This window comes from Callithrix jacchus, chromosome 14 (assembly GCF_049354715.1).
Source record: "Callithrix jacchus isolate 240 chromosome 14, calJac240_pri, whole genome shotgun sequence".
Lineage (NCBI taxonomy): Eukaryota > Metazoa > Chordata > Mammalia > Primates > Cebidae > Callithrix > Callithrix jacchus.
Window position 1 is genome coordinate 67,363,066 of NC_133515.1, and position 16,987 is coordinate 67,380,052.

General features: G+C 43.2%; 1 protein-coding gene across 1 annotated transcript; it reads right to left on the reverse strand.

Annotated features, from left to right (window-relative positions):
- Window positions 1-224: 224 nt before the first annotated feature.
- Window positions 225-16,167, reverse strand: EPCAM (epithelial cell adhesion molecule). Its single transcript, XM_035272620.3, has 9 exons — window positions 15,921-16,167; window positions 11,323-11,430; window positions 10,847-11,087; window positions 9,599-9,664; window positions 8,141-8,204; window positions 6,214-6,315; window positions 4,667-4,870; window positions 2,041-2,085; window positions 225-673 (listed from the first exon to the last, which is right to left on the reverse strand). The coding sequence occupies exons 1-9, from the start codon at window positions 15,994-15,996 to the stop codon at window positions 632-634; spliced, it is 948 nt and encodes a 315-aa protein (XP_035128511.1). The 5' UTR covers window positions 15,997-16,167; the 3' UTR covers window positions 225-631.
- Window positions 16,168-16,987: the final 820 nt, after the last annotated feature.

The following is a 16,987-nucleotide window of genomic DNA, read 5'->3' on the forward strand; positions in this document are numbered from 1 at the left end:
AATACCCATTTTTAGAATGAAGCAATATTCCTGTTCTCTCTCCCTCTTTTTCTTCCTTTCTTCCTCTCCTTCTCTCCTTTTTTTACTTTTCAACATCCTAGTTCCTCACCTCTACTCAATACATTCCTCTGAACACCTGATTCCTTGTGATTCTCCCATCCCACTGAAACCTCCAATCCATTAAAAAAAAAGAAATTTGAAATGTCATTCAAACAAAGTTATTCAGTTTAAAATGTTTTATTTCATAGCTCATAAAAAAGTTTGTATGTACAAGACTCTATAGATAGGCAGCTTTCAATCATAAATCAGATAGTAGTCTTTCAAACTCTACTGTGGAAGCATATTTAATGCACACATTTGAATGCTATGCATAAATAATTTTAACTATGGAGTCCAAGTTGTGGATTTTACATTAGATTTGCATATATAAGACACTTGTGGTCAAATTTCAAGACTGGTAAAGCCAATTTCAAGCTACTTATATTTTGAGTACAGGTTTCACTATTACAAATATATGATGTTTAACTAACAAATCTGTGACCTTCGAAGATGTCTTCGTCCCATGTGTATATATTTGAAATCTGAGTCCATTTGCTATTTCCCTTCTTCAATAATCTTCAAATTACAGTAGTTATGCATTGAGTTCTCTATTCATCTCACCCATCTCCTTTATCTGAAACAGGAAAAAGTATAGAAAAAAATTTTTTAAATACTTTTTCAATCTTTTGTTCATTCTGAAAATAGCATTAAATAAAAACTATTAGGAACACAAGATGTTTTTTTCCCCACATTTATAACATTTAAATAAAAAAAGAAAAAGCTATATTGCAAGGAAACACATATTTGAGTGTGTTCAAGCTGCTATTTAGAGACAAGATTGCCAAAGTGACTATGGTAAGTTGCAGTTAAGCCAGATCTTTAAGAATAAGATTTTTATTGAGTGCATACTATTTTTAAGGCTAGAAGAAATCGATTCACATTCTATTATCAATCTTTCACTTTATATGTGGGGAAACTGAAGTTCAAAATTAGTGTTTGTCTCACATCACACAATTAGTTATAGGCAAACTGAAACGACGATGACTGCTACTACTCTGTTGACAAATATGTTCTTACGTGGTAAGCATGGGACCAACACTTTACACTGATTAAGTTTAATCCTTGCAACAGGTCCATACTATCTATTTTCCCCATTTTACAGATAAACTCGGAGGCTTAAAGAAGTTATGTAACTTGCCCAGGCCAAACCCAGGTCTGCACTGCTCTGCACTACACTGCATTGTCATTCTTCCTGTCTGTAACAGTTCAATTCAGGGTTAGTCTTCTAGACTTGTGGTTGCCAAATCAAGTAAGCCAGATAATCTACTACAGAATGGGAAAAAAAATGCTAGAACTTTCTGGTTCTATTAGATTTTTTCCAATATTCCTTTACGTTTCTATTTTTATTACTTGCTAAAATATTAGTGGCACATATACAATTACAAATTTAACATTACAAAGATACACAAAAATTGATAGTATATGAAAAATGTTACTGATCGGGTTCAAAGACAAGTGTGTTCATGTTCAATTCCAAGGGACTAAAACACACTAACAATCTGACACTTGGATTTCATACTAGTATAGATGATTGGTTAGTACACAATAGATTTATTGTGACAAATTAAGTTCATATTAAATGATTATTTCACTGGCTTAGAGATAATAAATCAGATCATTAGTCAAAATGAGTTTCTCCAATGTGAATCCACTGGAGTATGCTTTCAGAAGATTCTATTAGATGTTGATGCTTTGTAAAATAAAAACCATAGGCTTCCCATTTCACTCTATGAGGCAGAAATCAATAGGTGGTGATCTGCTGTAGAATTCATACAAGAAGATTTAGGTAAGAGCATATTCTAAGACTGTCCCTAAGACCCTAAAGACAACAGTATAAAGGGACTCCAACATAACTGAGATGCATCAGTGTGTAGGAAGGTAGAGTGATTAGGAGTAAGAGATTCAACAGGGCTTTTCTATTTAGCTAAGTAACCCATTTACCTCAGCCTTCTGATACTTTGCCATTCTCTTCTTTCTGGAAACAACCTGAGTGGAAGAAAGATAATTACTGTTTTAGGACTGCTACTCAAAGGTTAACCAAATTGACATATATCCTTTTAATGGACATAGTTTTGATCTGAAAAAGTTAATTTTAACATCTATCCATAAATATTTATTGTTTCTTAAATTAAAAATTTCACACCAGTGCAGTGGCTCACACCTATACTTCTACCATTTTGTGGGGCTGAGGTAGGTGGATCACTTGAGGTCAGGAGTTCAAGACCAGCCTGGCCAACATGGTGAAACTCCATCTCTACTAAAAATATAAAAATTAGCCAGGCATGGTGGCATGTGCCTATAATCCCAGCTACTCAGGAGGCTGAGGCAGGAGAACAGCTTGAACCTGGAAGGGGGAGACTGCAATGAGCCAAGATCGTGTGCTACTGCACTCCAGGCTGGGCAAGAGAAGGAGACTTTGTCTCAAAAATAAATAAAGAAAACGAAATAAAATAAAATTTTCACTACTAAACAAACAAACAAACAAAAGGCCGGACATGGTGGCTCACATCTGTAATCCCAGCACTTTGGGAGGCTGAGGTGGGTGGATCATGAGGTCAGGAGTTCAAGATTAGCCTGGCCAAGATGGTGAAACCCCATCCCTACGAAAAACTACAAAAAAATTAGTCAGTTGCAGTGGCTCACACCTGTAATCTCAGCACTTTGGGAGGCCGAGGTGGGCGGATCACGAGGTCAGGAGTTTGAGACCAGCCTGGCCAACATGGTGAAACGCTGTTTCTACTAAAATTACAAAAATTAGTGGGGTGTGGTGGCAGGAACCTGTAATCCCAGCTACTCGAGAAACTGAGGCAGGACAATCGCTTGAACCTGGGCTGCAGAGGTTGCAGTGAGCCAAGATTGCGTCACTGCACTCCAGCCTGGGCAACAGAATGAGACTTTGTCTCAAAAAAAAAAAAACCAAAAAACTATAGATGCACTGCCCAACTCCTTTCCTACTGCTATGCTTTGGACATGCCACCCTCTCAAACAGCTAGGCAATATGGCCAGTACTGGTGGCCATATTGTTTTTGTTTTTTTCCAGAGAGATAGCCAAACATGGTTGATTGAACTGGAAATATAAGTTCCCAAATATCCTCAAACGTATTTCTGAAATCTGTTGTATATGATTTTTTTTTTTTTTTTTCTGAGACAAAGTCTCACTCTGTTGCCCAGGCTGGAGTGCAGTGGCACGATCTTGGCTCACTCCACCCTCTGCCTCCTGGGTTCAAGTGATTCTCCTGCCTCAGTCTTCTGAGTAGTTGGGACTACAGGCACTTGCCACTGTGCCCGGCTAATTTTTTTTGGATTTTTAGTAAAGGCGGGGTTTCACCATGTTGGTCAGGCTGGTCTCGAACTCCTGACCTTGTGATCGGCCCACCTCAGCCTCCCAAAGTGCTGAGATTATAGGCATGAGCCACCAAACCCAGCCTTTTTTTTTTTTTCTTTTCTTTTTTAATTCTTTTTTCTGAGACAGAGTCTCGCTCTGTCACCTAGGATGTAGTGCAGTGGCAAGATCTTGGCTCACTGTAACCTCCACCTCCCAGGTTTAAGTAATTTTCCTGCCTCAGCCTCCTGAGCAGCTGGGCTGGGATTACAGGTATATGCCATCATGCCCAGCTGACTTTTGTACGTTTAGTGGAGATAGGGTTTCACTATGTTGGCCAGGCTGGTCTCGAACTCCTAACCTCAAGTGATCTGCCCCGCCTCGGCCTCCCAAAATGTTGGGATTACAGGCATGAGCCATCATGCCTGGCCAATGTAAGATTTCTTGATCCTTACATTCCGAAAATAAACCTTTAATTTCTTCAAGTGATACATTCTTTTGCCGAAGCACTGCTAAACTTAATTTGCTCATCTTTACTTGGAAGTATTGATTCACACGTCACTTTTAACTCTTTTCTATGGCTAACATTAATTTTGTGTCTGTTGTTCATCTCATTGAGTGGTTTGGGGTTCACGTATTTTGCACTAGGTGTTGAATTGTTTGCAGTGAGAACTGAAATACTCTTGCTGCTTGATGGCAGTGTAACTGGCCTGTGAGGTGCACAGCCGCAAGCTTTCTACGATTAGTATCCTTTCTTGCTTTGTAAAATGACTTGTAAAAATAGACCAGAAATACAATAGATTCAATCACTATAGAAAATTATTAAAAAATGAAGATTTTTTTCCCTTTAGTATGTTTTGGAATACGGATGTTACTTTTTCCTTTATTACCTTTTTCCTTTTTTTTTTTTTTTTTTTTTTGAGACGGGGTCCTGCTCTGTTGCCCAGGAGGGAGCAACATGCCTGTAATCTCACTGCAGCCTTGACCTCCTGGGCTCAACTGACCCCTCCCACATAGCCGCCCTAGTAGATGGGACCACAGGTGCAAGCCATCACTTCTGGCTAATATTTGTATTTTTAGTACAGATGGGGTTTCACCATGTTGCTTAGTCTGGTCTCAAACTCCTGGTCTCAAGTGATCCACCTGTATCAGCCTCCCAAAGTGTGAGCCACTGCACCCAGTCATGATTATTTTTTCTTGAAAAAAATACATCCTTAAATGAAATTTTACTTGTTCTGTACTCACCAGCACAACAATTCCAGCAACAATTGCTATCACTACAACCACAATAACAGCAATAACACCAGCTTTTAGACCCTGCATTGAGAATTCAGGTGCTTTTTCATCAACATAATAAATTAAAGTTTGACCAGGATCCAGATCCAGTTGTTCCCCATTTACTCTCAGGTCCATTTTCTTAGAAGGATGAAACAAGGATTCACCTTTAACCTGAATTGAAAGAGAGAAAAGGAATTAAAAATATTTAAGAAAACCATGCATAGCCACATATAATCACATACAAATAGTATGCCAAAAGAACTGCTGCCAAGAATCTGTATGATTTTAGAGATAACAATCTAATCTATTGAAACTTAAAAAAAAAAAAACTGGCTGTGTGAGGTGGCTCATGCCTGTAATCCCAGCACTTTGGGAGGCTGAGGCGGGCAGATCACCTGAGGTCAGGAGCTCAAGTCCGGCCTGACCAACATGGAGAACCCCATCTCTACTAAAAATACAAAATTAGCCAGGTGTGGTGGCGCATGCCTGTAATCCTAATCCTAGCTACTCAGGAGGCTGAGGCAGGAGAATCGCCTTGAACCCGGGAGGCGGAGGTTGTGGTGAGCAGAGATCACACCATTGCACTCCAGCCTGGGCAACAAGAGCAAAACTCTGTCTCAAAAAAAAAAAAACCTGTTTATTCCAGGAACCTTTCAACATACATGAAAGAAGAAAGAGTAGTGCAATGACGCCTTGCAACCATCACCCCAATGCAATGACATCAAAACATGGTCTCTTACGTCATCTTTTCTTCCTTTTATCCCTTCACCCCCGCCCAGATTACTTTGAAGCAAATCTCTGATATTTCAGCAGAAAATATCTCACTATAATAAAGTTTAAATGAAATGTTTTAATCATACCAGTTACATAGTCTTTTTAAACAGATTCTTATTATTGTGTAAATTATAAATATCACAGGGGAGCATATATGCACAAACTAACTACCAAGTAGATAATAAATAATAATTTTTAAATAGAATTATAAAAAAGAGGGGAGATATTTTAGGCAGAAGCAATTGATAAGAGGCGTAAATATACAAATAAGCAAGATGCATGTAAGTGACAGGAAGGACAACATTAATGGCAGCAGAAAAACCACTTGGTTGATCTATAAGTGGAGAAAAAGGTGATTAAATATTTTTAATTTGGTCAGGCACAGTGACTCACGCCTGTAATCCCAGCACTTTGGGAGGCCAAGGTGGCTGGATCACTTGAGGTCAGGAGTTTGAAACCAGCCTGGCCAGCATGGTGAAACCCTTCTCCACTAAAAATATGAAACAACTAGCTGGGCGTGGTGGCGCATGTCTGTAATTCCAGCTACTTGGGAGGCTGAGGCAGGAGAACTGCTTGAACCTGGGAGGTGGAGGTTGCAGTGAGCCGAGATCATGCCACTGTACTCTAGCCTGGGCGACAGAACAAGACTCTGTCTCAAAAAAAAAAAAAAAATTAATTCATTGAAGCATGATAGACTACATTTCTGAACACAGGAACAGAATAAAGAAGATTATACTCACATCTTTTTCAAAATAGTAAGCCACATCAGCTATGTCCACATCATTCTGAGTTTTTTGAGAAGAATTTTGAACCAGATCAATAGTAATAACATTATTCTCATACTGGGGGAAAAATTGAATACAAATTAATTCTAATATCAAAAACATACAAAAATAACATTATTTGAGAATCAGAATATTCAGTGTTTGATTTTCTGTAATCTACATGCATCGCTGTTCCTTTCCATTAGTGGATAATTAAGTTTAGCACTAATCAAGAAATCTTTGGGAGGTCTCTAACTCTATAAAAGGGAAGTAAGACAGCCACGCAACCAAGCATAATTACAATGTGCACTTTTTCCTGAGATAATTTTCTTATCTTGAAAAGATTTTAAAACAAGCTATCAAAGTATTTTATTTGAATTAGAACTACTTTAAAACTAAAATACTAAAGAAATGCAATCTAAAACGCAGTATGCATTTACCACGTTGTTTTTAAAGAGCAAAAAAAGTATATTCTTTCTAAAGAGTCTTGAATAAATTCATACTGCCTTCAAAAAGTTCCATCACACTATTCAAGCTTCTTTTTATTTTTTGAACCAGAGTTGAAAGAGTTAAGTAGGGGCTAACTGGTTAAGGATTAGTTCCTTAAAGCAGAGACAATGGGAGCTCCAGTAACATCCTAAAGTAAATATGCACCAAAAGCATTATTTACCAAAAGTAATTTTGGTGCATATTTACTTTAGGATGTTACTAGAGCTCATCCACAGGGACAGCTTTGGGCACAGTGGTTCACGCCTGTAATCCCAGCACTTTGAGAGGCTGAGATGGGTAGATCAAGAGGTCAGGAGTTCAAGACCAGCCTGGTCAAGATGGTGAAACCCCATCTCTTAAGAAAAAAAAAAAAAGGAAAAAGAAAAGAAAATGCAAATGTTTTAGGGATAGTAAGAGATACATTTTCTTTAGGGTTAAAACTAGGCTTTTCTTTTTTTTTTTTTTAAACAGTCTCACTCTGTCACCCAGGCTAGAGTGCAGTGGCATGATCATCTTGGCTCACTGCAACCTCCACCTCCCAGGTTCAAGTGGTTCTCCTGCCTTAGCGTCCTGAGTAGCTGGGACTATATATAGGTGCATGCCACCACGTCTGGCTAATTTTTTGTATTTTTAGTAGACACAGGGTTTCACTGTGTTAGTCAGGCTGGACTTGATCTCCTGACCTCATGATCTATCTGCCTCAGCCTCCCAAAGTACTGGGATTACAGGTGTGAGCTACCACACCTGGCCAAAACTAGGCTTTTCAAAGGCTATAGAAGGAAAACAACGATAACCGAAAACAATGGACTAGGCATGGTGGCTCACTCCTGTAATGCCAACACTTTGGGAGGCTGAAGCAGGCAGATCACTTGAGGCCAGGAGTTTGAGACCAGCCTGGCCAACATAAGCAAAACCCGACTAAAAATACAAAAATTAGCTGGGCATGGTGGCATGTGCCTGTAGTCCCAGCTCCTAGGGAGGCTGAGGCATGAGAATTGCTTGAACCTGAGAGGCAGAGGTTACAGTTAGCTGCGATCTTGCCAGCCTCCTGAGTAGCTGGGACTACAGGCACACGCCACATCAGCTAATTTTTTTTGTATTTTTAGTAGACATGGGGTTTCACCATGTTGGCCAGGATGGTCTCGATTTCTTGACCTTGTGATCTGCCCACCTCAGCCTCCCAAAATGCTGGGATTACAGGCATGAGCCACTGTGCCCGGCCGAGACTGTCTTAAACAAACAAACAACAACAACAAAAAACAATAACAGGAAATTCACAGTAAGTACCCAGGACTTGAAACTGTTGCTCCAGTAAGTGCATTTAACCACCACTAAAAGCACTGGCTGTCCTTTATATTCAAATCATACTGTCTCACCAACTTCTGCTAAAGCTCACTTATTTAAAAAATCATACCACAACATTTGTGATAAATTTTCCATCCAGGTGATAACGCGTTGTGATTGCCTCCTGAAGTGCACTGTAAATAATTTAAAATCTGTGTTTTAAAAAATGTTTGTAACACACAACCGTAAGAAGCACTACTCTTTAAGCAGATAGCTCACAGTCTAGAATTGTCATTGAAGTTAAAATTGTTGTGCCATTTTGCAACTATCATAATAATTGATTCAGGCTAGAACCATCCATTGTTATTAAAACTCATGGGTTCCAGTTTAATTAGAAAAATAACATTTACTAAGTATTCAAGTATCTGCCCACAGATTGTTTATGATTACAAAGGGAGATTGGTAACTTCACAGTGGAAAAACCTGGTGGATACCACTTTACCCAAAGTTTACATTACTAGTAAAGGGACAAGCTGACATCATGGAACTCCTGGTGTTAAGTACTACATAGGACACGACATTGCTTAAGTAGTTTTCCTACCGGGGATGCATAACCTGTCCTTAGTTAAGAAGAAACATCAGGCCGGGTGCGGTGGCTCAAGCCGTAATCCCAGCGCTTTGGGAGGCTGAGGCGAGTGGATCACGAGGTCAAGAGACCAAGACCATCCTGGTCAACATGGTGAAACCCCGTCTCTACTAAAAATAAAAAAAAAAAAATTAGCTGGGCATGGTGGCGTGTGCCTGTAATCCCAGCTACTCAGGAGGCTGAGGCAGGAGGATTGCCTGAACCCAGGAGGCGGAGGTTGCGGTGAGCCGATATTGCGCCATTGCACTCCAGCCTGGGTAACAAGAGCGAAACTCCATCTCAAAAAAAAAAAAAAGAAGAAACATCAGACAAATCAAAATTTGAGGGACATTATATATAACTTGCCCACGCTCTTCAAAAATATCAAGTTCATGGAAGACAAAGAAAGCTCAAGAAACTGTTTCACATTAAAAGAGACTAAAGAATCATGACAACTAAATATGACACATGATCTTGGATTGGGTCCTGAATCAGAGGGGAAAACTTGCTACAAAGGACAATATTGGGGAAACAGGCACAATGTGATATCATGTTAAATTTCCTAAATTTGATCATTGTATAGTGGTTTATTTAAGAGAATGTCTTTTGTTCTTAGGAAAAGATACACTAAAGTACTTAGGGGTAAAAGGGCCTGGTGTTAACAGCTTGCTCTCATGTGCTTCTGGGAAAAATATTTACACACGCATAGATACACTGATATAAAGTACACACACATATTCATTCACACATACACATAAAAAAGCAAATGTGGCAAAATGTGGATGGTGAATCTGAGTGAAGTATATTACTGGAATCTCTGCTATTCTTGAGACTCTGTTTCAAGTAACTTTATTTTTCAGAAATATGAAAAAGCATTTAGGCTTGGTTTTTCTAATGGTGTAGGATGGAAAATTTGAGCTACCAATTGTGCAAGAATAATATGATGCATTTAATTGTACTTACTCCCGCAAACTTTGAACATCGTAAGGTTTTTCTCTTGCTTTGTGTTTTAGTTCAATGATGATCCAGCTATAAAGAAAAAAGACAATGTCAGTTGACTATAACTCAGTGTTGTATACTATTTCCTAACAAGCTAATACTAAAATTCTCAAGTAGAGAATTGTAGAATTATAAGGACTAACAGAAAAATAATTTATGCAGTAGATATTCCTGTAATTTCTTTCCTTACACATCCTTCATAAAGGACACTCCCAGGAGGGAACACCCTTTCTAATACTGACCCTCTGTTCTCTGGACACATAAATAAGGTCACACGAAGTCAAGGTTTAGCTGGCAGTGTTGTGCCCCGTTCAACTTTAAAGACGAAAAGCCATGAAGAGGATGGTTTCGGTGGCTCACACCTGTAACCCCAGCACCCAAGGGAGTATCGAGGCGGGTAGACTGCCTGAGGTCAGGAGTTCAAGATAAGCCTGGCCAACATGCTGAAATCCCATCTCTACCAAAATACAAAAATTAGTTGGGTATGGTGGCACACGACTATAGTGTCAGCTACTTTGGAGGCTAAGACAGGAGAGTCGCTTGAACCCAGGAGGCAGAGGTTGCAGTGAGCTGAGATTGTGCCATTGCACTCCAGCCTGGGTGACAAGAGTGAAACTCTGTCTCAAAAAAAAAAAAAAAAAAGAGGTGGGGGTGGCACGAAAAGAAAATTGACAATGAGGCTCCAGAAGACCAAATAGAAAGTGCTCACTTTGGTCCTGACATCCTTCCCAGTTTCTAGTCCCTTCCAATGAAGTCTTCTTTTGTTTAAGCTAGCCTGAGTGGGTTTCTGATCCTTTTCATTAAACAATCCCTTAAACAAGCATCTCTCACTTTTAAAACACAATCAATGAGCAAATACATAGGTTAAATTAGAAACATTTAATACTAATGCAACTATGAAATTCTGAATAATGTCAAGTAAAGATATAAAAGAAAAATTATACCTCATATGCTACCATTTATGTAAAAATAATAAAAGAGATATATAACAAATTCATCAACTATCTCTAGAAGGTTATAGACTAATCAATGACATCAATTCCATGGAGGTCTACTGGGCAGCCAGGGGGACAGGAATGACAGGGAAGCTCTTCAATGGATACTCTTCTCTTCTGAATTCTAAACCATGAAATCATATTACATAATCAAAAAAATTTTAATTAAATGAATCTGAACGGCATGAAAACAAGTAGTACAGGGAGCCCCACTCACAAGGTTCTCACTCGCTCGGAGCAGGTTATTTCAGTGTCCTTGTCTGTTCTTCTGACCCCAGCAGTGTTCACACACCAGCACGTGGAGGTGCCGTTGCACTGCTTGGCCTTAAAGAGCCCGCTCTCGTCACAGTCGGGGTCATAAAGCCCATCATTGTTCTGGAGGGCCCCTTCAGGTTTTGCTCTTCTCCCAAGTTTTGAGTTAGTAATTTCCGCCTTCATTACCAAACATTTAGAAGCCACTGAAAAAGAAACAATGCCAAACTGAAAAATAACTGGTTTCATGATTACAGAGAAAAAAATATTTAACTCTAAAGCTCCAGGGCCAAAGATTCTTTGAAACTTATGTGTTCCCATACTTACTTTATAACATAATTCAGATTTGAGCCAATAAAACTCATTCCAATGCAAGGCACATCAATTAAAAAAGTATTAAATCAAAATAAAGCTTACAGGCAATAAGGATATTTTACTCACACTTTGAGCAAATGACGGTATTTTGTGAACCAACTGAAGTACACTGGCATTGACCGTTGCTATTCATAACGCAGTTGATGGCCAGCTTGTAGTTTTCGCAGTGACATTCTAGAAAATTAAAAAAAAAAAAATCTACTTTAAAATGTGGATCTATTAACTCTCTACATCCCAGCTAACTTATATTCTAATAATAATGCCTCAAGTTACAGGGACACAAAACCTTAAAAAGTGGTCCTGAAGGTTATTATAATTTTCAGCTATAGAGTGCTTCCCAAGGGTCTGGCACTTGCTAAAACTTTAAACAGACACAGAGTTTAATCTGCATGCATTCCTGTTTCAAATCTTTTTTCAAATAGGGTCTCGCTCTGTGGCCCAGGCTGGAATGCAGTTGCATAATCTTGGCTTACTGTAGCCTGGACCTACTGGGCTCAAGTGATCCTCCCATCTCAGCTTCCCAAGTAGCTGTGACTACAGTCATGCCCCACCATACCTAGCTAATTTTTTACTTTTTGTAGAGACAGGGGTTTTGCCATGTTGCCCAGGCTGGTTTCAAACTCCTGGCCTCAAGCAATCCTGCTACCTCAGCCTCCCAAAGTACTGGGATTATAGGCATGAGCCACCATGCCTGACCTCCTGTTACAATTTTTTTTTTGAGACAGAGTCTCACCCTGTCACCCAGGATGGAGTGCAATGGCATGATCTCAGCTTACTGCAACCTCCACCTCCTGGGTTCAAGTGATTCTCCTGCCTCAGTCTCCTGAGTAGCTGGGATTATAGGCACGCACCATCATGCTTGGCTAATTTTTGTATTTTAAGGAGAGATGGGGTTTCACCATGTTGGTCAGGCTGGTCTTGAACTCCTGACCTCATGATCCGCACACTTTGGCCTCCCAAAGTGCTGGGGTTGCAGGTGTAAGCCACCGCGACTGGCCCGTTACAATTTTTTAAAACAAGAACACAGCTCTTCAAACATCATTTCTAGCTTTATCTTTGTGAAAATCCCCATCTTAGCTCCTTCCCCGCTCCTGTCCTGCTAAGTAACATCCCTGTCAGTCACTGCCTTTTTTTTTTTTTTTGAGATGAAGTCTCTCTCTGTTGCCCAGCCTGGAGTGCACTGGTACAATCTCTGCTCGCTGCAACGTCTGCCTCCCAGGTTCAAGTGATTCTCCGGCCTCAGCTTCCTGAGTAGCTGGGACTACAGGCATCTACCACCATGCCTGGCTAATTTTTGTATTTTTAGTAAAGATGGGGTTTTCAGCATAATGGCCAGGCTGGTCTCGAACTCCCGACCTCCTGATCTGTCCACCTCAGCCTCCCAAAGTGCTGGGATTATAGGCATGAGCCACTGCGCCAGTTCTTTTTTTGCATTTTTAGTAGAGATGGAGATTCACCATGTTGGTCAGGCTGGTCTCGAACTCCTGACCTCAGGAAATCCACTCACCTTGGCCTCCCAAAGTGCTGAGATTGCAAGTGTGAGCCACCACTGCCTCTTTTACAAAAAAATCAACAACTCCAATGCTAGAATCGGCGAATCCTTACCTTCTCTCACTCTCCCACCCCATTTTCTTAAATGAGGGATGTTTCCTTTGGGGCTTAACAGGAATATATTAAATCTTTAAATCATTTTATATCTTGGAAAAATTACGCTTTCAACTGCAGTTGGAGTCATCCCTGTGAGTTTCCTAACTAAATTAAGTCCCAGTGGAAACCTGATGTGGAAAGTGATACTAAGCAGCCCATTCTGGGTTAGTGATGTCAGTTTAATAATTTTGTCCTTGACTACCTCAAAAGTTCATTTAACTTCGAATTGGCAAGATTATGTAATTCCTTCTGTCTAGTTAAAAGAGCACAATCATTAAAAACAAAAACTATCTCCTCAGTTCAACTGAAGAGGGGGAAAAAAAGCTAGTAAGACAAAGCAGAGTTTTTATATTGATCCTTCATATCCCAAGCACCCTAAATTGACTTCAATTTTTCCCTGTTCAGGTTATAATCGATATGAACCACCGATAATCTGCCCAACACTAAACTCAATATTGGGGTCACAAAAGGGGAAAATACAGCACTTGTCCTCACAAGTTAGAAAATCTTCTGCAGCCCCGTCCTGTACTTGTTTAAAAGACATTGTTCATTCCTAAGAGGCGTGAAATTTAAAACAGACCAGTCAGGTGCAGACTTACTGAGCAGAAGCGGGCCACCACTTTAAAGAAATTTCACATTAAGTATGTAGTCCCAGGTTGAAGCTAGAAAAATATGAGTTGACTAAAGTGCATTCCTTTGAGAGCATAATCACTGAATTTAGGCCATTCCACTGGTGAAATATAAAAGCCCTTCCACAGAGCTTTGGCAAACGCCACTCCACTTCTAGGCACCATCTTACAAATAAGGTGGGTCATGCCTGTAATCTCAACACTTTGGGGAGATGAAGAATGCAGTGAGTTTTATGTGTGTGTGTGTGTGTGTGTGTGAGAGAGAGAGAGAGAGAGAGAGAGAGGAGGGGGGGGAGGGGGAGAGAGAAAGATGGGGGAGCAAGAGAGGGGAGAGAGAGAGGAGAGAGGAGAGAGAAGAGAGAGAGGAGCAAGAATGAGAGGAGAGAGAGAGGGGAGCAAGAGAGGAGAGACAGAGGAGTGAGGGGGAGAGAGAAGAGGGAGAGAGAGGAGCGACAGAGAGGAGAGAGAGGAGCGACAGAGAGGAGAGAGAGGAGCGAGAATGAGAGAAGAGAGGGGAGCGAGAGAGGAGCGAGAGATAGAGAGAGAGGGGAGAGAGAGAGGAGCGAGAATGAGAGGAGAGAGAGGAGAGAGAATGAGAGGGGAGCAAGAGAGGAGCGAGAGATAGAGGAGAGAGAGAGGAGCAAGAATGAGAGGAGAGAGAGAGGAGAGAAAATGAGAGGAGAGAGAGGGGAGCAAGAGGAGCGAGAGAGATAGAGAGAGGAGAGAGGGAGGAGTGAGAGAGGGGAGCGAGAGATAGAGGAGCGAAATAGAGGAGCTAGAGATAGAGGAGGAGAGAGAGAGAGAGAGAGAGAGAGAGAGAGAGAGAGAGAGAGAGAGGGGGGGGGGGAGGGAGGGAGGGAGGGAGAGAGGGAGAGAGAGGAGCGAGAGAGAAGGGAGTGAGGGGGGAGAGAGAAAGAAGAGAGGAGAGAGAGGGGAGAGAGGGAGAGAGAGAGAGTTGGGTGGGGGAGGAGGGGGGGAAGAGAGAGAGAGAGAGCGCGCGAGCCAGCGAGCGCGAGAGCAGGCATTGTAATCCAAGCTACTCCTGTAATCCAGGCTACTCCAGAGGATGAGAGAGAATTGCTTGAACCTGGGAGGCAGAGGTTGCAGTGAGCCGAGACTGTTCCATTGTACTCCAGCCTGGGCAACAGAGCATCACTCCACCTCAAAAATAAATAAATAAATGAAAATACAAATACAAAAATTATCGGAGTGTGGTGGTGGGCACCAGTGATCCCAGCTACTTGGGAGGCTCGCACCTGCAATGCCCGCACTTCGGGAGGCTAAGGCGGGTGGATCACCTGAGGTCAGGAGTTCGAGACCAGCCTGGTCAACATGGCGACACCGTCTCTGCTAAAAATACAAATTACTCGAGCCTGGTGGTACATGAGCCTGTAGGCCCAGCTACTCAGGAGGCTGAGGCGGGAGAATCACCTGAACCCAGGAGTTAGAAGTTGCAGTGAGCCGAGATCATGCCATTGCATTCCAGCCTGGGAGGCAAAAGCGAAACTCGGTCTCTAATAATAATAATAAAATAAATAAATACAAAAATTAGCCGGGCGTAAAGGCTAAGGCAGGAGAATGGTCTGAGCCGGGAAGGTAGTGGTTATAGTTCAAGATTGTGCCATTGCACTCCACCTGGGCGACAGAGCAAGGCTGTCTCAAATAGGAAAATAAAACAAAGAAAGAAAGATATATCTAGTTATTAATTACGGGATTCTCAAAATGGTGGGATTGTAGGTTTTTACACTTCACGGTTATTGTTTCTGCGTTCCCTACAATAAGCTCGGCATTACTCACGCGATCCTTAGAAAAGGTAAAACACCCACACGCCCTGTGTAATCCAGGTCTTCAGGCTGCGCGCAGGTGCATAGCGGCCCTGGAGGCCTCTCTGCGTGTGGGCACCTGTTCCCGCCTGAGGCCACATCCGGGGCCCGCCGTAGGTGACAAGGACAAGGGCGGGCCAGCTGGTCTCTACAGCAGAGACTCCGCCACCGGCTCGGGCTATTATGGAACCCCAAATCCGCTCCGGCCTGAGGAGGTGGGTGCGCCAGGGTGCGAAGCATTGGTTCGGTGGCCGCAGGATTCCTGGACGTGGCCACTCAGTTCCTCGCCTGTCCCCCGCCTCCGCCCCGGGCCATTTCCCTACCGAGGCGAGCAAAGCTGCAAAGTGAGGCTGTTCCCCCGGCAGGCGCGAGTGAGCGCCTACTTGTCGTTTCTTACTGCGCCGAGGGCCGGGGCCGGGGCACCGCCGCGCCGTCTGGTCTCCAGGCTGGAAAGCGCGGCCTCTCGGTGTCCTCCCCATTACCCCCGCCTCGGGGTCCGCAGGCCGCTGCCCTCCAGCCTAGCCCAGCCCAACTCCACAACTCCTGCTCCAAGTCCGCGCCTCACCTTCCTCAGCCGCGGCCAAAGTCGCCGTCGCCGCCGCGAGCAGGAGCCCGAACGCAAGGACCTGCGGTGGCGCCATGCTGTCCGCGCGCCGGGGACTCGCGGGAGGGCGTGCGCCGGGAGCGAAGCACGAGAAGCCGGCCCGGCGGCGAGAAGCCTGGGGCGCGCGGGTCCGCGTCGGGAGGACCACGACGAAGGGATCCTCGGACCGCGCGGAAGGTGCTTGCTCGCCGAAGGACCTGTGCTCAGTGCGCGCGGCGGGGAGAAGTGCAGATCTACCGGACCTGGCGGCCCCGCCTCTCACCTCCCGGGTCGACTCACCTCCGGCCGCCGGTGCTCGGTGATGAGTCACCGCCCGGGGGCGGGGAGTGAGTAGCTCCCCTCCCCCAGCCCCGGGGCAATTGTTGGGGCCCCGCCCCCTCCGCAGGTATGCGCCCGTGCGCCCCGCCCCGCTCCAGGTGCTTTCTCTCCGGCGGCGGCAGGGACCCTTAGTGGCCTCGGAAAAGGTTTGAAGATTCTGTGCTGAGACTTCCTTTTATCTGGAGCAGCGCTACTCTGAAGCCTGGAAGAACCGGGCTTGGGGAAAAGGGTGCAGCGACTGGATAGAGGAAAGTGGAGGCTAAAGGGAATATAAAGACAAAACACTATAAAAAAGACGACCTTTGAGCTTTACCTGGCAGTTTAATTGTACTCCTTTGAAATTAGAAAAAAAAAAAAAGAAGAGGCCGGGCGCGGTGGCTCACGCCTGTAATCCCAGAACTTTGGGAGGCCGAGGCGGGCAGATCACGAGGTGGAAAGTTCGTTGATCAGCCTGGCCAACCCAGTGAAACCGCGTCTCTACTGGAAATACAAATATTAGCCGGGCCTGGTGGCGCGTGCCTGTAATGCCAGCTACTCAGGAGGCTGAGGCAGGAGAATCGCTTGAAAGCTGGGAGTCAGAGGTTGCAGTGAGCCTAGATGGTGCCCCTGCACTCCAGCGTGGTGACAGAGAGAGAAGACGTCTCAAAAAAAAAAAAAAAAAAAAAAAAAAAAAAGGTGGGCGTGCTGGTAGTGTGCCTGTAATCCCAGCT